Raw genomic sequence first — 23,568 nt, 5'->3', positions numbered from 1 at the left:
GATATTGGCTCCAGCCGTGGACTTGCTCAGTCCATGTCTAATACATATACAGACCAATGGCACTTCAGTTCAAAATTCTTACTTTATTTAGAAAGCAACATACAACCATAGGCATTGCAGGAGTACAGCAAAGCACAGAGCGAAAACAGATACCTGGACACAGCTGGCTTCTTCGTAGATATTGTGGCTACTCTGCTTTGGCATTGGGAAGCTCGGGGCCAGGGCTGCGAGGGCCTCTGGCAAGGGAGGCCACGGTGGCAGATGTTTCTTTGGACTGGTGCTGTGGCAGGTTGATTGCCACTGTTCTCCACCAAACAGGAATTGGGCTGGCCCCGGGAAAGCACAGCACACAGGTGTGGAGCAGTCTCTGGCTTCCTCAAGGATAAACGAGATGGCAGAGGAGGCCTCTGCACCCCAACCCTCCCTACCCCTACCCCCATGCAGGTCCCCTTAGCTGGCTGCTCCTCTCCCATTAGCTGGCTAGCTGTCCAGTTCACAGCTGCCCCTGGTGCCGGTTAGTTGTCACAAGCAGACATCTTGTACTCTAAGACCAGGCTGCCATCTCCTGTGAGGACAGCCTCCTTGCCGCAGTCTTTTTCGCCCTGCACCCATGACTGCATTGGACAAGGGTGGCTGCAGGGCCAGCACTTCTCTGTCCCTTGGCCGGGGGATGGGGTGGGGGTAGGAATGAGGGGAGAAGGGGCCGGGACGCAAGTATAAACACAAAAACATTCTCGAGGTTTCTGCCTGGATCCGAGGGGTCCAAACAGTTGCCATTTGCTAGCTAGAAATCAAAGCACACAACACTTCTCCCAATAGCACAATCACTTGAAAGGAAGAACAAGAAGACGGGATGGCCCAGCCGCGCAGCCTCAGTCGAAGGCGATCCGGAGGCTGCGCTCCTGCTCCTTGCGGCGCCCCTCACAGACTCTGGCCACCTCCTCCACCTTGCGCTGCAGCAGGGCGGAGTTCTGGTCGACCCACTGCAGCGAGTCCATGTGCGCATTGAGGATCTTGCAGATCTGCTGCAGAGGGTCGCTGGTGTCGGCGGGGCCGCCAGATGTGTTCAGATGTTCGATAATGTCCTTGAGGTCCTGGGCCATGCGCTTCAGCTGCGCATCAATGTTCTCGGCCAGCTTGTAGGTCTTCTCACGCTCCTCGTCGGCATGCTGCAGGTAGATGGTGCCACTCTGCTCCTTCACCAACTCTTCCAGTGGGCTCAGCAGGTCCTCCAACTCCTTCTGCTGGGACAGGATGAAGTCGAGCTCCTGGTCCAGCCTCTTCTGGTCCAGCTTCACCTTCTCCACCTCACGGTGCAGGGTGGTGATCTTCTCCCCATTCTCGATGAGCGTGCGGTCCCAAGCGTTCACCTGGGTGGCCTGCTGCAGGAAGTGGCGCTCCTGGTCCTCCAGCTCCAGGCTCCACTTGTTGATGAGGCTCTCCAGCTGCCCATAGGTCATCACAGGGGAGGCAGCAGCCCCGGTCGTGGTGCTGGTGCCAGGTGGAAGGGTCACAGCAGCTGCTGTGTTGCTGGGGATCCCGGTTGGCACAAGTGGTTTTAAACTCAAGGCAAAGCCGCCGCTGCTGCTGGTGGTAGTGGTGGTGGTGGTGGCCGTAGGTGCACTGGAGGAGGTGCCAGAAGCTGCTCCGGGGGCCTTCAGGCTGAAGGCCAGTGTCCCAGCTCCGGGAGCCCCAGCTGTGGTTGCTGGGGCTGAAAGGGAGAGCCCCGGGGCGGTGGACGAGGTGGGGGCAGCAGCTATGGAAGAAAAGAGGGTGGGCCCCGCACTGGTGGTAGTGGTGGTGGTGGTGGGAGCAGGGGCAGTGCTGGCCCCAGCCCCGGTGCTTGCTGGGGTGGTAGCACTGAAGGGTAACCCAGAAAGGGCAGTGGGCTGGGCCAAACTGCCCAAGGAGCCAATGTTGAATGCAGAGGCCCCGGACTGGGCTGCACCTCCACTGGTGAACAAGAACCCTCCAGATGTAGTGGTTGGGGCTGTGGAGGTGGTGGTGGTGGTAGTGGTGGTGGCAGTGGAGCCAAACACAAAGCTAGAGGGGGCAGCCCCCTGGCTGGAGGTGCTGGTGTTTGATATGGCATTGGTGAGCGTGCTGCTGCCAAGCCCAAAGCCGCCTGTGTTTGCTGGGGCAGAGGTGGCAGCTGTGCTGGTCAAGTTTAGCTTTGGGGCACTGATCCCTAAAGAAAAGCCACTTCCTCCAGAAGCAGGATTTGTTCCGAAAGTGAACCCCGTAGTCTGTGTGGCTGGAGCCTGGGTCGTGAGCGAGAACAGGCTGGTGGTAGGGGTGGTTGTAGCCGGTTGGGAGGCAGTCCCAAAATTAAACAATCCGGTGCCCGAAGCAGAGAAAGAAAACCCTGTGGAGGGTGTGGTTGTTGATGTCTTTGCGGTGCCAAATGTGAACCCGCCTGTAGAGGCCCCAGTGCCTCCAAAATTAAACCCGCTCATGGCTCCAGACTCTGGCGACAGCAGCTACTCCGGAGCTCCCAAGCCAATCCTTCGGCGTCTGCAACCTTGGGAAGATTTTTAAAGCAGAGGAAGGGACATGATCAGTTTTGGAAGGCAAGGCAGAGGCCTGATGGAGCATGCGCGGTGTGGGGTTGCATTAGAACAGCAGCACCCATCCTTCTGTATAACCTGAACTGTGCTCTGCCCAACGAGCAAAGGAGATTCTGGAAGCCCCAGCCCATGCCACACCCAAGGCTGGGCACTGGGAGTTGGGAGCTCTGGCTAGGTCACTGAGGTTGGTACAGTGGGAACTTCCCACTGCCAGGAAGAAGGCAGGACACAGCCTGGACCAGTCTTAATCCGGGGATGCCTGATGGAGGCATGTGCAGTGTGTGGGGCTAGGACACCAAATACCCCCAGAAACTTGCTCCCTAGGACCCACTTCGTGTGCACGGGGACCAGCCTGCTGCCTGCTGCCAGATGGCTTACCAGGCTGGACTTGGCACAAGATGGGCCCGGGAAACCAATCCAGGCTGTGGGGCAGGCACACTGCCCCAGCACTTCCGGAATGGAGAGTGTGGGTGGGCATGGAAACCCTGGTGCTCAGTCAGGGTACTAGATGCTCCTGGCTATAGCAACTGGCTCGAGGATAAGCAGAAGTGGCAGAAATGGAACCAGAAGACAGGAAACACCTGGCCCTTTTCCTGGCCATCTTCCCACCTCCATTCAACTTCAGCCCACTTCCCACTGGCTGCCTGTACTCTGCGATGAGCCCAAGGCATGCCATGGCGCACCTGGGAAGTTGAAGCCACCAAGCAAGGAAGGGGAGACAGCACTAGGCTGGGCAAAATGAAGGCTCAGACTCTTTCAGTGCCCAGGGCGGGAGCTGTGATGGCATCCCAGGGTCACAAGCTAGCAAGTGCTGAGCTAGGAGCTGAGCCTGGCTGTGGCCTGCCACCACTGCCAGGCACTGGTCCCATCCACAAGCCAGCCAAGCCTCACGTGCCACAGCACGTCCCAGGCCCTGACAGATGTGGAAGGTGCACTGACACCATGCCATACCGAAGGACTGAGGGCCTCACAGCACAAAGCACTCAGCTATGGCCACACGAGGTGTCAGGCCGATCCCTTCCACACACAGTCTTGCTACAGAGCCAGGCTAGCACTCTGATCATCCTCCCTCTGTCTTCCTGGTACTAAACAGCAGGCCTGTGACACTAGCCTGGGCTACACAGACGGCTTAGACAATGTGAGAGATTTACAAGTTATGAGCTGAGCAAGGCTTCTAGGCTGACTGGGGATGGTACCCAGGGCCAGGTTTGACCATAGCTTGTTGGAGGGAGCTCTGTGTCACCTGGCCCCAACCAGTAGCCATGCTGAGGCAGGAATAGACAGTCCTGATTTCCAGCGGGGTCAGCACAGGATGCAGTGTAGCACCCCCAACCACACCCATGACCCAAACCCTGACCCAGGCATCTGTGACCTTATATGGTAGAAGGGACTCTGCAGATGTGACTAAGGCAGAGGCTATGTGACAACCGGGGTAAGGGATCGACACATCAAGGATGAGGCTGGAAGAAGGGGCCATAAGCCAAGGAAGCTGGAAAGTACAAGGTTGGAAAGAAAGGGTAGCAATCCTCCCTGGGGTCTGCAGATGTTGGAGCCCTGAGAGCACCCTGACTTCAAACTCCTAGAAGAGGAGGAGGATTTTTGTGTTGTCTTATGCCACTAAATCTATGGTGATCTGTGAGTGGAGCAGAGGAACTCAGGCATGAAGTAGAAACTGCCTGGCAGATCTGCGAGCTGGGACCAGGAGAGGTTGCACACCCCTGTAATCCTAGTACTGGTAACATGAAGGCAGGAAGATTTTAAAGTTGAGGCTAGGGCTGGGAAGGTGGCTCAGTGGTAGAGTGCTTGCCTTGCATGCCTGAGGCCCTGGGTTTGATTCCTCAGCACCACATAAGCAAAAAGAAAAAAGCCGGAAGTGGCTCTGTGGCTCAAGTGGTAGAGCGCTAGCCTTGAGCTGAAGAGCTGAGGGACAGCGCCCAGGCCCAGAGTTCAGGCCCCACAACTGGACCCAAAAATAAATAAATAAATAAATAAATAAATAAATAAATAAATAAAGTTGAGGCTAGCCTAAACCACATAGTTAAGACACTGGCAAAAAAAAAAAAAAAAAAAAAAAAAAAAAAAAAAAAGCCAGGCACTAGTGGCTCACAACCATACTTATTATAATTAGGCAATCAGGAAGCTGAGATCTAAGGCGCATAGCTCAACGCCAGCCTGGGCAGATAAATGAGGGGCTCAACATCAACCAGTAAAGAACTGGAACTAGAGGTGTGAATCAAGTGGTAGACACCAGCCATAAGCTAAAAAGCTAAGCAAGAACACATTCAAGCCTCCAAACAGCCCTTGTCCCCCATACACACAAAGGAGGCAAGGGGTATGAGATTAAGACCGGATGTGGTATGTGGTTGACCTCAAATTTAGTGTTAATTCATTCAGTCAGCTCTCTTCCATTCTGGGTTCTTCATGGGAATTTTAATATAGACACTTCTGGGCAGCTAACCCATTCTTAAGAACCATATGGCCAGCACTGCATGACACTCCATCTTTGCCCCTCTCTCAGGAGGGGACCAGACCTTGGTCCCCTGCTGTAAATCTTCTATTCTACTCCACTGCATGGTCCACAGTCCTGAACCTGGGGGGCTCACACGGAGCCCTCACCATCTTCCTGTCCCTGAAACAGCCAGGCGGTGCAGCCCAAAGTTACTCATCAGGGACAAAGCCACTCCTCACACCATGGAAAGACCTTCAGTTCTGCCACTCTGGGTCTTTGGGCAAGTTAGTCCAGAGCACTCCATGCCTCAAAACTATTATAAGTACAGTCTCTACCCCTGTGAAGAATAAACAAGGGGGGCTGGAAAGGTGGCTCAGTGGTAGAGCGCTTGCCTTGCATGCATGAGGCCCTGGGTTCGATTCCTCAGCACCACATAAGCAAAAAGAAAAAAGCCGGAAGTGGCGCTGTGGCTCAAGTGGTAGAGCGCTAGCCTTGAGCTGAAGAGCTGAGGGACAGCGCCCAGGCCCAGAGTTCAGGCCCCACGACCGGATCCCCCCCCCCAAAAAAAAGAATAAACAAGGCCACAGCTGAAAACCCAAGGGCCTGGCCCAGTTCAGGCTCCAGTCCTCCTCCTTTGCCAGTTTTCCTGAGAGCGCCCCAATACACACAACAGTGCCCCAGCAATGTAGTCGCTTGGAGCATGGAAGCACAGGGCCCTGCCCTGCGCTCACACCCACTCTTGTGTGACAGACACATGGAAACACCTGGAGCCAGGCTGGTTACACCGTGGAACAGCTACACCTACGCATCACGAACTCAACCTAGCTCCAGGGCTTCCACTATTAGTAACTTGCAGCTAAAAATATGCAGAAGTGCACTTATAAAAATCTCTTTGCACACTATTTAAATCACACAGGAGAAGCTGCCTCACACGGGGGCCCGGCTGGCTGACTACACGCTGTCAGCACAGACGCTGCCTGTGTCACCTCAGCCTGTTCCAGGCACTGTGATTAGCATGCACCCCCGAAGATACACCATGGGTAAGTCTTCTGAGCAAGGATGGTTCTCTGAGCTCAGGAGCAGGCCACAGGCGGGCAGGCTCAGGCGGACAGCAGAAGCCCTGTCAACAGGGAGAAGCTGGGTGGTAAAGAGAACGGGAGTGTCAGGGCGAGCCAGGGGACGGGGATGGAGAAGTGTCCAGTGGAGGAAGGCCGCAGGTGAAGAAAGAGGCTGAAGCACCATGAGTGTCTGGGTGCAAAGGGGTTTGAGGTAGCACACAGTAAAGGGTTAGCCAGGTATCCAGGCTGCCCTGACCCTGCACACCTTAAAGCGAATCTGGTGATCACCCAGCTCCTGAGAGGACCGCCAGGCCCAGGTAAGACACTCTTGGTTTATCTCGTACCTGAAATTATGACAGTGGGTGCCAATACTGATCTATGGACTGGCTTAGCACTATAGACAGCCCCTGCCTTCCTTAGGATTCTCAGCATCACTCTGGTCAAAAAGGAACTGGAATTCACAGAAACAGTACTCTGAACTTCACTCCACACAGCCCAGTACCCGCAGTGTGATCTTCTCCCCTATGTTAGTGCTGAGCAAGGTCTAGCCTGTGGTACAAGTGGCCCAGCACCTCTACTTCTAGCCCTGGAATCTAAGATGGTTAAAAAAAAACAAACATGCCTCAGTTTCCCCACCTGAAATCAAGAGTGCTAAGCTGAGATGATCTGAATTCTGGACAGCATTTGGAAAGTGAAGGGTTAACTGCTCATGAGCCACCTTCTACTGCTGGTGTGCGGTTGGCCACCACCTGGTGGCACTGTGACTGCAGAGCCAGTGGGCCTAGGAAGGACAGGGCCGCAGCTCTGCAAGTCACACACTCCTCTGGCCCCATGGAATTAGCTATTTGAACACTCTAGGGAGAGGGCAGGGGTGATACCTCATGCCTACAATCCCAGCTACTCAGAAGGAGAGCAAGGAGGATCAGGAAGTGAAGGCAGGAGGATTCCAAGCTGGAGGTAGGAAGATGGCAAGCTGAAGGCCAGCCAGGTCAAGGAAAGATGGGGCTCAGGAGAGCAGCGTGTGCCTGGCATACTCCATCCCTGGCACCAGAGAGGGTCATTCTCATCAATGCTTATACACATGCCTGAACTACCACAAAGAAACCCCTTGGTACAATTTTTTTTGGGGGGGGGTCCGGTCATGGGGCCTGAACTCTGGGCCTGGGCACTGTCCCTCAGGTCTTCAGCTCCAGGCTAGCCCTCTACCACCTGAGCCACAGTGCCACTTCCGGCTTTTTCTGATTATGTGGTGCTGAGGAATCGAACCCAGGGCCTCATGCATGCAAGTCAAGCGCTCTACCACTGAGCCACCTTCCCAGCCCCCTTGGTACAATTTATATACCTAAAAGAGCCCAGTAAATTAAGACAGGCTGCTGAGGAGAGATCACTGAGGATGAGTATGGGCACAGTAGTTTATTTGCACGTATAGGAACAGAACAATAGGAACCTGCTGATAATATTTGATTTTTTTTGGGGGGGGGGGTCGGTCGTGGGGCCTGAGCTCTGCTTGGGCACTGTCCCTCAGCTCTTCAGCTCAAGGGTAGCACTCTACCACTTGAGCCATAGCACCACTTCCTGCTTTTTCTGCTTATGTGGTACTGAGGAATGGAACCCAGAGCCTCATGCATGCAAGGCAAGCACTCTACTACTGAGCCACTTTCCCAGCCCTGCTGACAATATTTGAAAGGAGGCAAGGGAGACGGATGGAGGTGAGTTTGGTTGGGACACACTGCATGCATGCACATATAGGAATATCACAAGGAAACCCTTTTGTATAACTAAGAGCTATAGGGCCTGAGGAGTGAAAACTGCCACCAGTGAGAGCAGAGATGAGAGAGGAAAGAGGGACACCAGAAACCAGTGGGCTGCACTCAGGGGAATCTGATTCCCCTCCTGGGGTTCAACCACTCCCTCCTCTCCTGGGCCCCACTTCTCTCTCTTACCCTCCTTCTGCCCTGTCAAACATCTTGTTGCAACTCCAAACTACCTTAAACATCCCTTGGGTCAGTTTCCCTCTTTCCCTCATGCCAAAGAAAAGCTCCAAAGCTAGGAAACAGGTCGGCTCAGGGATGGCCTTCAGGACTGGAAATGAAGGCTGGGCACTGGTGGCTCATGCTTGTAATCTTAGCTACTCAGGAGGCTGAGATCTGAGTCATAGCTTAAAGCCAGCCCAGGAAGAAAAAAAAAGACTTAAGTCTTTTCTCCAGAATTGGAGGCATGGCCTAAGTGGTAGAGTCAGCTATGGAGTGGAAAAAGCCAAGTGAAAACTTGAGGTCCGGAGCTGGGAAGGTAGCTCAGTGGTAGAGCACTTGCCTTGCATGCATGAGGCCCTGGGTTTGATTCCTCAGCACCACATAAGCAAAAAGAAAAAAGCCAGAAGTGAGTGGCGCTGTGGCTCAAGTGGTAGAGCGCTAGCCTTGAGCTGAAGAGCTGAGGGACAGTGCCAAGACCCAGACTTCAGGCCCCACAACTGGACCCCCCCCAAAAAAAAAAAACACAATTACTTCAGGTCTTTTGAGTTCAAGACTCAGTACCAGCGCACACAGGCACACACACAAGTACCATGTCTGGCAGCCCTCAGGTGAGGTAGGAGGGCCGGTGCCCCTGGAAGAAGCAGGCAGTATGGCCCCAAAGAGTGGGGCAGACAGGACAGGGTAGCAGGTCCTCCACAGGGTGCCACTGGTGGTGGCATGGGCTGTTCTGTTCAATTCTTACACAGCTACCCACCTGAGGGACCCCACCTCATCCCAGATTTACAAGAAGCCAGGCACAGGCACAGAGCTGCTTTTCCAAGTAAATCTGAAGCACAGAGAGACTGTGGGCCCCATATGTGGGGAACACAGGCCCTCTCTCACCTCCTGGATGAATACACAGAGGGACAGGGAGGGGTGCCACTGCCTCCTCAGGGCTTCATGAGGCCATCCTTCCTCCCAGGCCCAGTGGCAGGCAGGAAGCTTGGCTGCCTGCGCAGACGCCATTTGCACACGGTTCTCCACTGAAAAGGACAAAGGGCACAGTATGGTCCCCATCCCTCGCCACCAGTTCTTGTCCTGGGAGACAGGCTGTTCCCAGAGGCTCCCTGAGCGTAGTCACTTATGCATCTTGTATTGTGCATACAAAAGAGGTGGCACAGGCGAAGCTCTGTACCTTTCTTTTGGCATTTCACTGAGTCTTAGAAATTACTTTAAGCAGGTAAATGGGGAAAGCAAGGCTTTCAGAGAGATTCCAACCCCTGCTGCTGCCTCCTTCCCACAGCATGACTACTAAGTGACTCCTGGATCCTTACTTAAGTTCTCAACCTCCCCCTCTTCTTCCTTCTTTCCTTGGAAAGAAATCAACAAGAAATCAACTCACAACTAATGAGCAATTACCTTCTCTTCTGCACTCCAGAGGCCCAGCCACACCCAGGAGCTCAGGTAAGGGACAAACAGCAGCTTTTCCCCCTGGGTAATCCTCCTGCCACTCAGCCTTGCTCCCAAGGAAGATTCTAAACCACCTCTCTTAACATAACATAAAAGAAGACTGGAACAGATCTGAGGACTCTTCTGGTACCCAACACCCTTACTTTATTAAAAAACAAAACAAAAAGAACTTTTCCTTTCTTGCATTGAAAAAACCATCCCCTCTTTGCTAAATGGCAGAGGGTAGGCAGTTCTATGGTCTTGCTATATTCCAATGTGATCCAAAGCACCCGCATATCATGCTTGTGGCTCAAGCCTATAATCCTAGCTACTCAGCAAGCAGAGATCTGAGGATCATGATTTGAGACAAGTCTGGGCAGAAAAGTCTGTGAGACATCTCCAACTAATCAGCAAAAAACTACAAGTGAAGGCATGGCTCAAGTGTAAAGCACCAGTTGTGAACAGGAAAATAAACAAGCAAAAGCATGCGCCCGAGTTCACATTCTAGCACTGGTGCATACGTGTGCGTGTGTGCATGCATACACACACACACATACACACACACACACAATAGACAGGTACTGGTGAGGTGTGGAGAAACTGGAGCTCACACTTGGGGTCGGGACGCACACGGTTCATCCACTTTGGAAAGTCAGGCTCCAGGGCTGGGAAGGTGGCTCAGCGGTAGAGTACATGCTTTGCAAGCATGAGGCCCTGAGTTGGATTCCTCAGCACCACATAAACAGAAAAAGCCGGAAGTGGCGCTGTGGCTCCAGTGGTAGAGTGCTAGCGTTGAGCTGAAGAGCTGAGGGACAGCGCCCAGGCCCAGAGTTCAGGCCCCATGACCAGCAAAAAAAAGAAAGAAAGAAAGAAAGTCAGGCTCCAAGCTGCCTTGTGACGCCTTAAAGCATTAAGAGCTACCCAAGAGAACCCAAGTACCCAAAGTATCTGCTAGCACAAAAGCTTACACATGCACATTCACAGGACAGCAACATTGTTCCCAAGAGCAACAACCCAAATGTGCAGTGGTGGAAGCCCATGAATAGGTAAGTGCAATCCGACTTCCAGAAGACACAAAGCACTGGCATATGTGCAAAGACAAAGCTGAGTGAAGCCATGCGCAGAACAGCCTCATGCCTCTGTGGAGTGCAACTCCAAGACAGGATACCAGACAGGAACTGAGAGACAATGGCCAAGAGGTCAGGGAGGTGTGGGGGAGACAGATGAAAACATTCTGACACTGGCAGTGGCTGCATAACTCTGGATGTCCACTTTGGTAAACGGACATGACTGAGATATTAAACTAGCCAGCCAACTGACTATGGTGCGGTGCTAGGTAGGGGCCAAGCTGAGAGAAGACAGGACCACGCCTTGGAGGGGGGAGAGGGAGAACTGGTCATGGTGGCTGATGATGGGCTGAAGGAAAGGAGTGACATGCTCAGGCCTCTGGTGCAGGTCACGGGGCTCCATGGGCAGGACAGCTGGGTACAAGGAAGGCCCTGGGCCCCAGGCGGGCAGCAGGTGTCTGAGTAGGGTGGAGAGCTACACACCATCACTCCCTCCCGGCCTCTCCACTGTCAACAACGGAGGGGGGGAGGAGACAGTGATGTTGCAGGGTGGGGGTGGGTGCCCACACTAGGCTGTGGTGGAGGCTTCTTTGGGAACCAAGTGGGAGCAGCCTCAGGGAGAGGAAGAGAGCATCACCCCACAGCCACACCTGGCCTGGCAGTTACCATGTTGCACGACACATGCCAGGCCCTGCTTTCCAAGCTTCACCTGTCCGGAATCACTTTCCCCAGCAATTTCCTAAGAGGGGATCTAATACCAGTCGTCCCCCACCCCCCCCCCCCGGTTTACAGATGAGTTTACTGAAGTCAAGGGAACTTATGTAACTTGTCCAAAGCCACACAGGACTCTGGCCCAGGCTGCCAGCCAAGCCTCTAACACTCCAGAGGCTCTCTGATGTGACCTTTCTTCACTCCCTACCACCACCATCCACCATGTCCAGCACCTAGGCCATGTCCATGACCTTCTAAGACCAGAATTTTTCCCTCTTGAATCCAAATCAGCATCATGCCCCATGGAGCAGACCATGCAAAGACAGAAGGCACCCCTCTGTCCCTCCCTCCCTTGCCCCAGCTCTGTTCCCATAGTTCCTGCTCTGTGGTGGGGTAGACAGCAAGGTCAAGAAAAGTGGCAAAGGACTCACATCTCAAGAGTTGAAATTTAGTGCTCTCACAGCCATGGGCCCCTATCACTCTCCACAGGGCAGTGCCCACACGCCTGCTGATGGGGCATTAAGGAGCCCAGGAGGACAAGCTGGATTCAGCTCCTCTCCTGTGCCCTTGTGTACCTGGTAGGCTGGGCTGGAGTCACATTCCTGCAATCCCAGCATTTGGGAAGCTGAGGCAGGAAAATTATGAGTTCAGGACCAGCTTGGGCTGCACAGGGAAACCACGTGCTCTCTGGCATGGTCATGAGAGCACCACAGATTTAAGAAATGTCCTGTGGACCCACAGCCCTAGTCCTAGATACATTCAGGCTTCATTGGGGGTGTTTCCAAATTTGTGAGGTACTCACTGATTTTCAAAACTTGAGCCTCATAGAAAAGAATGGATTTCCACTCACCCTGTAAAGCCAGCAGCTCTGCACTGCCAGGCTGGCACCACTGCCCAGCATGACAGGCTCCCCGGGAGAAGTGCCTGTGTCTTCCTGGAGGGCCTACTACTCCTTCTGGCATTCTGTTTTCCTGCTCAGGAAAATAGCTTGTGGGGAAGGCACACATGGTGTTAAGAGACAGCAACCTGGGCCAGAGGACACTACGTTGTCCATCATGTCACCTGGGGGCTGGGAAGGTGGCTCAGTGGTAGAGTGCTTGCCTGGCATGCCTGAGGCCCTGGGTTCCATTCCTCTGCACCACATAAGCAGAAAAAAGCCGCAAGTGGCACTGTAGCTCAAGTGGTACAACGCTCTCCTTGAACTGAAGAGCTGAGGGACAGCGCTTAGGCCCCTCGACCAACTGAGACACACACACACACATGCGTCACCCTGTCCTTTCAGGGATGTGTCCAGTCCCTGGTGGCATGTGAGGAATACCCATCAGCAGCCCTGTAATTTGCCCAAGGATCTGAAAGAAATGTGGAAGGCTGAAATATGGCCACCCAGAGCTGTCACACACTAGTCTGCAGCACCAACGCACGTTACCCTATGTGGCAAAATGGCATCTGTAGGCACATTAAACATCTTCTGAAGCAGACATTCTTCTAGATTGAGAGTGGCCCCTAAATGCAACCACAGGGCCTTCAGAAGAGGCAGAGTGAGGTCAGGGAAGCAGGGCTGTGCAGAGGGAGGCAGGGATGAGTGATGCGAGGACGCTAGCAGGGAAGGTGACACACAGGAGCAGCTCTGAGGCTGCAAGTACTTCCGCCCAGGGGGACAAGATGGCCCTGGAGGACTCTGAGCCCCTGGGACACGTGGCATTCTGTGCTTGACCTGCCCAGCCCCCCTCCCCACACTGCCCTTTCCCCAGAAGAGCTGGCCTTGGCCTTCCTGTTCTTGTTTGCCAGGACACCCACCTTCAAACTTCTGCTCACCCCCCCCCAGCCTCGTGACCCAGTTATCTCTTCCCAGTGCTGCTCAGGACCAGGTGCCAAATTCCTCCACCCCTGCTGACACCTACAGAACAAAGGGGGGGGGTGCTCAGACAGTTCTGGGACACAGGAAGGCCCTCACCTTTGTCTCCTATGTGCTCATGAAAACAGTCACGTACAGACATCTGTTTCTGCAGAAAGAACCAAGGCCCTTTCCTGCACCCCCCCCCCCCCCCGGGCTAGGACCATGCAGGGGGGAGGGGAGAGAGGCAGGGCCCAGAATCTGATGCAAAACTGTAGGATTTTCCATCATGCTGGGTTCTGCCTGGATTGGGAAATAGGTGAGGGGCATCCTCTAGGGCAGAGGGAGATGGATGGCGAGCAGTAGGTCAGGAGCCAACAGAATTTGGCAACTGATCAATAGGAGCAAGACTGAGGTAAAGGTCCAGGCTTGAAGGCACCCCACCATGTCTTTAAGTCTGTGCCCTTCCTGTTGAGCAGTGTTTCTATGCAACTCCTGTATCGCCTCCGTCTTGTCTCCTGCAGGCCAAGCTGAGGCCCCTTTTTAGGCATAATGCCCCAGACTTTTAGGATCCTGCACAATGTGGTTGGCTTCTTTCCTTCCTTCTTGGTGCTCCCCCCATACCCTACCTCCTTCCTGTGCTGGAGCCTCTCATCCAGAGCTCTGCTACTCATGTGTTGCCAGGCAATGGAGGTCTCCAAAGAATTCCTTCATTTCCCTCCCCATCAGACAACCAGGGGTGATGCAACCTGCTTGCAATTGCCGCCTCACTCCCCAAGCCAAGTCCCTCCGCACTGTAAAAGAGTTCCCCCCACACCCTCCCCCCCAGCCCCCCGCTGATTGAAGAGGCCACAGCACTTGCAATCTAGAGGCAGAGGTCAGACTGCGGCATCTGAATGCTGCTGGATCAGGACTGGGCACCGGCTACGGCTCAGGGTGCCAAGACCTGAGTGGCAGACAGCCATGGATGCCTCACGGTCATATCTGGAAGCTGCTGGGAAGAGTAGCTTAAGTGTGCAGACCAGCACATACTCAGCAGCACTGAGTGGGACCAACAGCTAAAGAGAGAAAAAGGCCCAAGAGCTGACACGGGGAGCTAGGGGCCCACCACTGTCTTCTCATTCAGCATATGCTGCATGCAACAGCATTCTCCTACACAAATTCATTCCAGTTAGACCTGAGGTTCAAAGCCAGCTGGAGCCAAAAAGTACTTGAGACTCTTATTTCCAATAAACCACTCAGAAAAAGCTAGAAGTGGCGCTGTGGCTCAAGTGGTAGAGCACTAGCCTTGAGTTGAGGGACAGCGCCAAGGCCCAGAGTTCAAGCCCCACGACAAAACAAACAAACAAACAAAAAAACAAAAACAAAAAACAAATCAAGAGCCAGGTGCAGTGGCTCATACCTGTTCAAGGGGCTGAGATACAGAAGATCACAATTCAAAGCCAGGCCAGGCAGAAAAATAACAAGCAAAAGGATAAGCCAGAGGGATGGCTCAAAGTGGTTGAGTGCCATCCATGCAAGCAAACTGAGCAAGCATGAGACCCTGAGCTCCAGTACTAGGAAAAAAAAAAAAAAAGAAGGGGAAAAAATGTAACCCAAGCCTGAGACAAAACCAAACTGAAAAACATTTCATGAACACTCATCCAGAATTCATAAGGACTGTCAAGGTCATGAGAGAAAGGGGCCTCAAGGCAGCCACAGTTAAGGAGACCAGTGTGGTGTCCTGGGTGGTTGCTGAGACGGAGAATGAGCATTTTGATAACTAGTGAAATCGCAAGTGTGAAATTCAGTCAGCAGCTTCCTTGGTTGGGACAAAGGCTCCAGAGCAGTCCAAGACACTAACCATAGGAAAGCAAGGATGAAGGGCAGACAGAAACTCCGCCCTGGAAGTGGCGCTGGGACTCAAGTGGTAGAGCGCTCGCCTTGAGCCAAAGAGCTCAAGGACGTGCCCCACGCCCAGAGTTCAAGCTCCATGGCTGCCAAAAAAGAAAAAAAAAAAAAAAAAAGAAATTCCACCATATCTTTCCTGTAAATGTAGTTTTTTTTTTTTTTTTTTGTCAGTCGTGGGGCTTGAACTCTGGGCCTGGGCGCTGTCCCTCAGCTCTTCAGCTCAAGGCGAGCTCTCTACCACTTGAGCTACAGCGCCACTTCCGGTTTTCTGGTGGTTTATTGGAGATAGGAGTCTCACGGTCTTTCCTGCCCGAGCTGGCTTTGAACCGCGATCCTCAGATCTCAGCCTCCTGAGTAGCTAGGATTACAGGCGTGAGCCACCAGCGCCCGGCTAAATGTAGTATTTTTAAAATTTCTTTTGGCATTTGAGACTTCAACTCAAAACCTCCCACTTGCTAGTGCTGTTACCACTGAAGCCATACCTCCAGTCCTGTCTACAAAAAAAAAAAAAAAAAAAAATCTAAAAATACATGCCAGCTTAGGATGTATATCAGTGGTAGAATGCTTGCCTAGCATGCCTGAGGCCTGGGCTCCATCCCCAGCAAAGGGCAGCGGGCTAAATGAGGGGTGTTGTTATCTGTAGTCCCAGCTACTTGGGAAGTCTGAAGTTCAACTGAGACCACCAACCTTGGAAGCAGAATGATACCCCTATCTCAAAAACAAGCAACCCCCAGGACATTTCTCAGAGGCAGATTCTGAAGAATTGTGCATGCTCACTGCCCAGAGCAGGCCTGTAGCCTAGCCCCAACCCCACTCAACCTTCCAGGTCCTCCTCTACTGAGTGGAAGTGGGTCCCTATGTCTCCTGAAAATGTGGAAGAACAGTTTTATAGCACTTACAGCTCAACAATGGAGTCAGAACATATCTATGTCAATACTAGTAAGAATCCTTATGCAGTACTACTGTATACCAGGAACACTATGAATGTCCACATAGGAAACTGAGGCACAAGGAAGTCATGCCAGGGTCATACAGGGTGCAGTTGCAGTCTGAACCCAAATAATTTGGCTCCAGAATGTGCTTTTAATTTTTTGTCCGTCATGGGGCTTAAACTCTGGGCCTGAGCCCTGTCCCTCAGCTCTTCAGCTCAAGGTTACACTCTACCACTTGAGCTCCACTTCTGGTTTTCTGGTGGTTCATTGGAGATAGAGTCTCAGGGACCTTCCTGCCCAGGCTGGCTGTGAACTGTGATCTTCAGATCTCAGCCTCCTGAGTAGCTAGGATTACAGGCATGAGCCACGGGTGCCCGGCTGCTTTTAAATTTTATTGTCTATACTGCTTATATAAATATAGCACCTATCAGCAAAGGCAACAGGTGCAAATGCTCAATGGAATGCATAGGAAGTGTTCTATGGGAAGGTAGTCAGATCCCAAGGACTTCCTACATGGGACAGGGAAGTGGGCTGAAGAAGCCTGCATGTAACTCTCAAGACCCCTGCCTTCTCTGGATCTTGACTCAGGTCTCTTAACTGCCATGAGAAAACTCCCATGTGGGATGACCTGATAGGAATGGGGGCAGAGTGAGGGAAGGGAGGGGTAACCACAGCAGAAGAAAAATATGCCACCAGGCTGGTGGAGGGCTATAAGCGGAGTGCAACCAAGCTCCCTCTCCCTAACAGATATCCAGTGGCGGCCAGGTGTGAGGATGCACACCTATAATCCCAGCCACCCTACCTAGAACCCTATCTCAAAAAGTCAATACAGGGCTGGGAAGGTGGCTCGGTGGTAGAGTGCTTGCCTTGCATTCATGAGGCCCTGGGTTTGATTCCTCAGCAGCACATAAGCAGAAAAAAACGGAAGTGGCACAGTGGCTCAAGTGGTAGAGTGCTAGCCTTGAGCTGAAGAGCTGAGGGACAGCGCCCAGGCCCAGAGTTCAGGCTCCACAACTGACCAAAAACAAATCAATACAGCTGGGCTGGTGGCTCACACCAGTAATCCTAGCTACTCAGGAGGCTGAGAGCTAAGGATTGCGGTTCAAAGCCAGCCAGGGCAGGAAAGTCCTTGAGACTCTTATCTCCAATTAACCATCAGAAGAGAAGAGCTCAGACAGTGCCCAGGCCCAGAGTTCAAGTCCCACGACGGGGGTGGGGGTGGGGATGGGGGTGAGGGGGTGGGGGTGGTGGTGGTGGTGGTGTAATACAGGGCCCAGAATGTGGCTTAGAGTGCTTGCCTAGCATGCATGAAAGCCTGGGTTCGGTTCCTCAGCACCACACACACAAAAAAAAACCGTAAGTGGTGCTGTGGCACAAGTGGTAGAGTGCTAGCCTTGATCAGAAGAAGCAAAAGAGACAGTGCCCATCCCGAGTTCAAGCCCCAAGACTGGCCAAAGGGGTGGGGGTGGGGGAGTCAATACAATCAAAAGGGGTGGGAATGTGCTAGAGTATTTGAGTAGCACGTGTGGCCCTAGGTTCAATCCCCAGCTTTGCCAAACAAAATTTAAAAATTAAAACTTACTTTTTAAAAAAGGGTTTTAGGAGTTCTAAGCTCAGGGCTTCCTGGTCTAGTTTTTTTTTTTTCTTTCCTTTTTTAGTCTAACCCAAGCTGGACTGGAACTGGCCATGTGGCCTGGGCTGACTCTGGGCATGCATCACGGAAGATTTTTCTCCTTTTACGAATACCAAACCGAGGCCCCAGGCCAGTCCTCGGGTTTGAAGGCGGCCGCGGCATGGGTGTGACTTCACGTCCGCCTAACCCACGCGGGTTTTCTGGGGTGCTTGGTCGGCGGGGGTGATATAGAAGAGTCCAAAGCGGAGCTGGAAGGAAGTTCCCGAGCCAGAGAAGAGAAGAAGCTGCCGTGGGTCAGAGGGGAGGATGGGGTAGGATCCCCCAGCCTCATCAGAGCGGACGCGCCGGACCCCGGAACCGGGCCCCAGAGGCGAGATGGCCAGATGGGGGGCCAGGGGCGAACCCCAGGGGCCGTTAGCAGGGGCTCGCCCCCCCATCCTGAGGGTGCGGGGCGGCCTCCCGGGGGAAGCCCGCGCAGAGGCGGGGCGGGGCGCGGAAGGATCCGGGCGGGCCGCGCCGCCCCGAGTATATCTGTCCCCGGTCCCCGGGGCCGCCTCATTCCCTGTCCTCAGACCACGACTTGTCCCGCCGCCACGCCGCCGCCGCCCGCGCAGCCCCCGCCATGGCGCTGTAAACGCGACCCCGTCGTGCCCCGGACCCGTGCCCGCGCTCACCGAGCCTGCGCTCACCGCTCCCGCCTTCTTCCTTCAGCCGAGGCCGCCGCCGCCTCTCTTTTCGGCAGCCATGGAGTAAGTAACCGCTCGCCCCTCCCTCTCCAACCGCCTTTCCCGCCCTTTCGTAGCTCGCGGCCTGCACCGCCAAGCCGGGGAGGGCGGGGGGGGGGGGGGGGGGAGAACGCGAGCGGAGAATCACGGTCGCGCAGGCGCAGAAGGGGGTAAGTGGGGCCTCAGCACGCTGCTGAGCATGCGCACTCTGCCTAAGAGAAGGAGGCGGGGAAGGAGGTAGAGGGGAGAGCCAGGAAGTTTTTCCCGGAGTGTTGCTGTTTAAAGGCCACCCTCGTGCTACTGCGCATGCGCACTAGCCTGGACGCGTGGCCCGCGAGCTGCAGCTCCTTGCGCATTAATCCCGCCCTGTTCCGTAGGAAGGGCGGGCCGTGTCGGGTTGCACTTGTGCAGTAATCCCCTAGAGAGTGGCAGCTGGGGAACAATGCTTGGCCCCACAGTTGGGGCATGCGCTTTGGCGCTCTCCGAGGTTGCCGCGCCGAAGGCTGGGGTCTGGGAAGGCGTTCTCTGCCGGGCCCTCCCGACCAAAGCTGGGGCTTGCTGACGCGCCAGAGTCTAGCTCCATTTCGTTCGGCCACCTATGTGGGCAGGGATTAATTTAGATTGACAGCAGAAGGCGGGGCTTCCATAAACCGGAGCCGGGCACAAGGACAGCCTGGGGGAGCCCGCGGCTCATCGGGAGAAAGGGGCGGGGCCTCTGGGGAGGCTGGGGGCGGGGCTAGGGCGTGGGGGCGGGGCTTGGGGAGAGACTGACAGTCTGATCATTGTAACGATTTAAAGGGAAAAGCAGGATTTGCGTGGATGACATTGAGAGAGAGCCTGAGTGTGGGGGAGTTCCCACGGGCACGTTTGGCTTGAAACCCAGGGAAAGAATGGTGCCTAACGAAGGAGGAGGGGGGGGCTTGCAGAAAATTCCCCTGGGAATTTGAAATTATTTTTTTCCCAGAGGAGTATTAGGAAGCGGGTGGGCGGGGCTTAAGTTATTTCCCCTGGGAGACGTTTAGATTTGTTTGTCAGGTGACAAGGTAGGGGGGCAGGGGGTAGGGGTGGGTTCTCTAATGAAAGCGAATTCCCTTGGGAGTGATTGGGGCTTAAAATTTTGGGGAAAGAAGAATTCTGAGAAGACAAGGCCTGGTCTCAAGCCTTGATTGGAGGGATGGGAAGACCTCACCACCACCAACAGGCATTGGGCGTGACCGGCTTTCCCAGTTCCTTGCTGGTGGGTGAGGCTGGCCTCTGACCCCACCCACTCTTGTCTCACTCATGCAGGTCCTCCACTTTTACCCTGGTGCCCGTCCTCACCCAATTGAGCAACCGTCAGAGCCACCTTCCAGTTGGCACAGCCCTCATCGCCATCGGTGTCCGACGCCTGTGCCACAGCCATGTCACTCCTGGCAACCCTGGGGCTGGAGCTGGACAGGGCCCTGCTCCCAGCTAGCGGGCTGGGCTGGCTTGTAGACTATGGGAAACTCCCCCTGGCCCCTGCCCCCCTGGCTCCCTATGAGGTCCTTGGGGGAGCCCTGGAGGGCGGGCTTCCAGGGGGGGGAGAGCCCCTGGCAGGTAAGGCAAGTGGAGAATGGATATGGGGTAAGGGGGGGGCTAGGGACAGGGAAAGAGCTTGTTTATTTACTCCTTCATTTGGTAAAAGTCTAAAAATGTGCCAAAGCACTAGTTTAGATACTGGGGACACATCTAGGGACAGAAGTAACCTGATTCTTGGCCCCTGGAACTCACAGGGTAGTGGGGAGACTGGCAAGAGACAGAAGATGATTTCTAAGTAGAAAACTTAACTGAGCTGGGACTCCACTGGCTCACACTTGTAGTCCTAGTTACTCAAGGGATCTAAGGCTGGGCACTGGTGGCTCAGCCCTCTAATTCAAGCTACTAAGAAGGCTGAGATCTGAGATTAGTTTGATGCCAGCCTGAGCAGGAAAGTCCATGAGGCACATCTCTAATTAACCACCAGAAAACCAGAAGTGACACTATGGCTCAAAGGGGTAGAGCCTTAACCTTGAGCAAAAGAGCTCAGGGCCAGTGCCCATGTCCAAGTTCAAGCCCCATGACTGACCCCCCCCCCAAAAAAAAAAGTGAAGCTGTGGTTCAAATGATAGCACAATAGCCTTGAGCAAAAGAAGCTCAAAGACAGGACCTAGTTCCAGCCCCAGGACCCATCAAAAAAAGAAAAAAGAAGAAAACACTTAACTGACTGGTTAGTGTTTCCCTGAATGATCTGAGCAAATAAGTCACACATACACACACACACACACACACACACACACACACACACACACACAAAACACACACAAAACACACACAAAACACACACGTACCTGTGAGTACCCAGTAGAGCTCAGGGAACTTTCTGTCCCTTCTTCAACCCCCAGGTGATGGCTTCTCTGATTGGATGACCGAACGAGTTGACTTCACAGCTCTCCTCCCCCTGGAAGCCCCACTTCCCTCCAGTGCCCTCCCTCCCCCTTCCCCAGCCTCCCCTGATCTGGAAGTCATGGCATCCTTACTCAAAAAGGAGCTAGAACAGATGGAAGACTTCTTCCTGGATGCCCCCCTCCTCCCACCATCTTCCCCACCACCACCCCTGCCACCTGCGCCCACCCTCCCTCTGCCCCTCCCCACGTTTGACCTCCCCCAGCCCCCTGCCCTGGATACCCTGGACCTGCTGGCCATTTACTGCCGCAGTGAGGCTGGGCCAGGGGACATGGGCTTGGCATCCCTGCCAGGCCCCCAGGTGCCCCCTCCTCCTCCTCCTCCTCCACCACCACCGCCATCTTGCCGCCCAGCCCCTTACCCCAATCCTGCCACCACCCGTGGGGACCGCAAGCAGAAAAAGAGAGACCAGAACAAGTCAGCGGCTCTCAGGTACCGCCAGAGAAAGCGGGCGGAGGGCGAGGCCCTGGAGGGCGAGTGCCAGGGGCTGGAGGCCAGGAACCGGGAGCTGAGGGAGAGGGCAGAGTCGGTGGAGCGGGAGATCCAGTATGTCAAGGATCTGCTCATCGAGGTGTACAAGGCCCGCAGCCAGAGGACCCGCAGCAGCTAGACAGGGCTGGGGCCCAGTGACAGGTCCCCTTTTGTCCCCTTCTGTCTTTGTCCTCATCATCGCCTCTCACCCATGTTTGAGTTTTTCCCCCCTACCAGATGTTCAACATCTGCACACACACTCACATCCCCTCTCCCCCAGTGTATCCCAGGGAACTGAGGCCCTCCGTGGGAGCTAGGAGCTCTGGCTCTGCAGTTCCTTTGCTTTTTCTTGTGGGACTGGGGGTGAGCCCAGGGCATGGTACATGGCTTCTGCTCCCTTCCCATGAGGCTCTAAGATTTCAATGAGTGGTTTCCTGCGAATGGGGCAGAGGGGCCACAGGGCCAAGCCAGGAGGGAAGCTACCATGCAAAGAAGAGAACACAGCTTAAAAGCAGGCCAGCTCAGGGAGGGAGGGAGGGAGCCAGTCCACAGATCCAGATGGTGGGGAAGAAAGGGGTGCTGTAGCTGGTGGCTGGGTAGGGAGGATTCATTTTAGCTTGGGAAAGAATCAGTGTTTGTGAAGGTGTTGGGATGGGCTACACGTAGGTGAAGGGGGCGCTGGTCCAGGGTCGGGGGGAGCTAGGAGAGAAATAAAGTACAGAATTTCCTCTGATCAGTGTGTCTTGTCTTTGTTTCTTTGTTTTGACAGCATTAGGACTTGAACTCAGGGTCTGGCTAGACAGGTTGTCTACTGAAATGGTGGCACTGTTTCCGAGTTCATATCCAAGAGCCAATGGCAATGGATGCCATGGCTCATGCATATAATCCTGACTACTCAGGAGGCTTTGATCTGAGGATCGTGGTTCAAAGCCAACCTGGGCTAGAAACTCCATGAGACTCCAATCTCCAATGAACCACAAGGAAAACAAGTGGAGCTGTGGCTCAAAGTGATAGAGGGCTAACCTTGAGAAGACAAAGCTCAGGGACAGTGCCCAGGCCCTGAGTTCAAGCCCCATGACTGACAAATCCTTATTTAGTGCTTAAACTGGGGCCTCAGCTTTCCTGCTCACAGCTAGCACCACTTGAGTCACACCTCCACTTCTGCCTTTTGTTGGATATGTCTGTTCCAGATGGCTTCAAACCTTGATCCTCAGATCTCAGCCTCCTAAGTAGCTAAGATTATGGGCATAAGCCAGCCACCAGCCCCAGACAAAACTCTCATTTTTTTTATTTTTTTGCCAGTCCTGGGACTTGAACTGTTCCTGAGCTTATTTTGCTCAAGGCTAGAATTATCATAGTGCCACTTCTGGCTTTTTCTGTTTATGTGGGACTAAAGAATTGAACCAGGGCCGGGCGCCGGTGGCTCACGCCTGTAATCCTAGCTACTCAGGAGGCTGAGATCTGAGAATCCCGGTTCAAAGCCAGCCCTGGCAGGAAAGACCGTGAGACTCCTATCTCCAATAAACCACTAGAAAACCGGAAGTGGCGCTGTAGCTCAAGTGGTAGAGCGCTCGCCTTGAGCTGAAGAGCTGAGGGACAGCGCCCAAGCCCAGAGTTCAAGCCCCATGACCGACAAAAAAAAAAAAAGAATTGAACCAGGGCTTCGTGCATGCTAGGCAAACGTTCTACATACCCAGGCCCGCCTTTACTTATTTTAAAGAAGTGTGTGGTGGAGCATCCTAGTCAGTCCAGCTGTGCAGGAAGCCTAGAAGGAGGCTTTCAAGTCCAGGCTGACCAGGCATAAACAGACTATTCAAAACATAACTCAAAACAAAGAGGACGCCGGGAGCTGGTGGCTCACACCTGTAATCCTAGCTACTCAGGAGGCTGAGATCTAAGGATTGTGGTTCAAAGCCAGCCCAGGCAGGAGAGACCGTGAGACTCCTATCTCCAGTAAACCACCAGAAAACCGGAAGTGCGCTGTAGCTCAAGTGGTAGAGCGCTTGCCTTGAGCTGAAGAGCTGAGGGTCAGCACCCAGGCCCAGAGTTCAAGCCCCGCGACCAACCAAAAAAAAAAACAAAGAGGAGGACTAGGTGTCAGGGTTCAAATCATAGAGAGCCTGCCTAACAAGCACAAAGCCCCGAGTTCAACCTTCTCCCCCAAAAAATCTAACCCAAAACTTGGGGCTGTGGTGTAGCCCAGCTCTACATCACTTGTCTGGCATGCACGAGGCTCAATCCCCAACACAACAAAAGCAACACAAAATAAGGAAGGAGAAGAAAACCCTGGCACCCCAGTGGGATTGCACCTTACAATATGTCTGCCAGTGCCTGTCAGGAGGGTGGATCCTGTGAGGCAGAGGTTGG

General features: G+C 53.9%; 3 protein-coding genes across 3 annotated transcripts in view; 1 reads left to right on the top strand and 2 right to left on the bottom strand.

Moving 5' to 3' along the window:
* Nucleotides 1-18,304, bottom strand: part of Il4i1 (interleukin 4 induced 1) — a 29,579-nt gene extending 11,275 nt beyond the window's left edge. Inside the window, exon 1 of the mRNA XM_070000924.1 lies at nucleotides 18,217-18,304. The gene's annotated coding sequence lies outside the window, so the exon portion shown is untranslated. The remainder of the gene's footprint in view (nucleotides 1-18,216) is intronic.
* Nucleotides 64-18,304, bottom strand: Nup62 (nucleoporin 62). The gene is made up of 2 exons (XM_070000926.1): nucleotides 18,217-18,304; nucleotides 64-2,521 (listed from the first exon to the last, which is right to left on the bottom strand). Exon 2 carries the CDS (start codon nucleotides 2,454-2,456, stop codon nucleotides 873-875), a length of 1,584 nt encoding a protein of 527 aa, XP_069857027.1. The 5' UTR covers nucleotides 2,457-2,521; nucleotides 18,217-18,304; the 3' UTR covers nucleotides 64-872.
* Nucleotides 18,217-21,912, top strand: Atf5 (activating transcription factor 5). The gene is made up of 3 exons (XM_070000927.1): nucleotides 18,217-18,291; nucleotides 19,555-19,845; nucleotides 20,670-21,912. The coding sequence occupies exons 2-3, from the start codon at nucleotides 19,668-19,670 to the stop codon at nucleotides 21,338-21,340; spliced, it is 849 nt and encodes a 282-aa protein (XP_069857028.1). The 5' UTR covers nucleotides 18,217-18,291; nucleotides 19,555-19,667; the 3' UTR covers nucleotides 21,341-21,912.
* The last annotated feature ends 1,656 nt before the right edge of the window (nucleotides 21,913-23,568 follow it).

The sequence above is a fragment of the Dipodomys merriami genome, unplaced genomic scaffold (assembly GCF_024711535.1).
Source record: "Dipodomys merriami isolate MVZ:Mamm:240054 unplaced genomic scaffold, mDipMer1.0.p SCAF_57, whole genome shotgun sequence".
Lineage (NCBI taxonomy): Eukaryota > Metazoa > Chordata > Mammalia > Rodentia > Heteromyidae > Dipodomys > Dipodomys merriami.
Note: the sequence above shows the minus strand (reverse complement) of the source record. Positions and strands in the feature narration are given on the sequence as shown.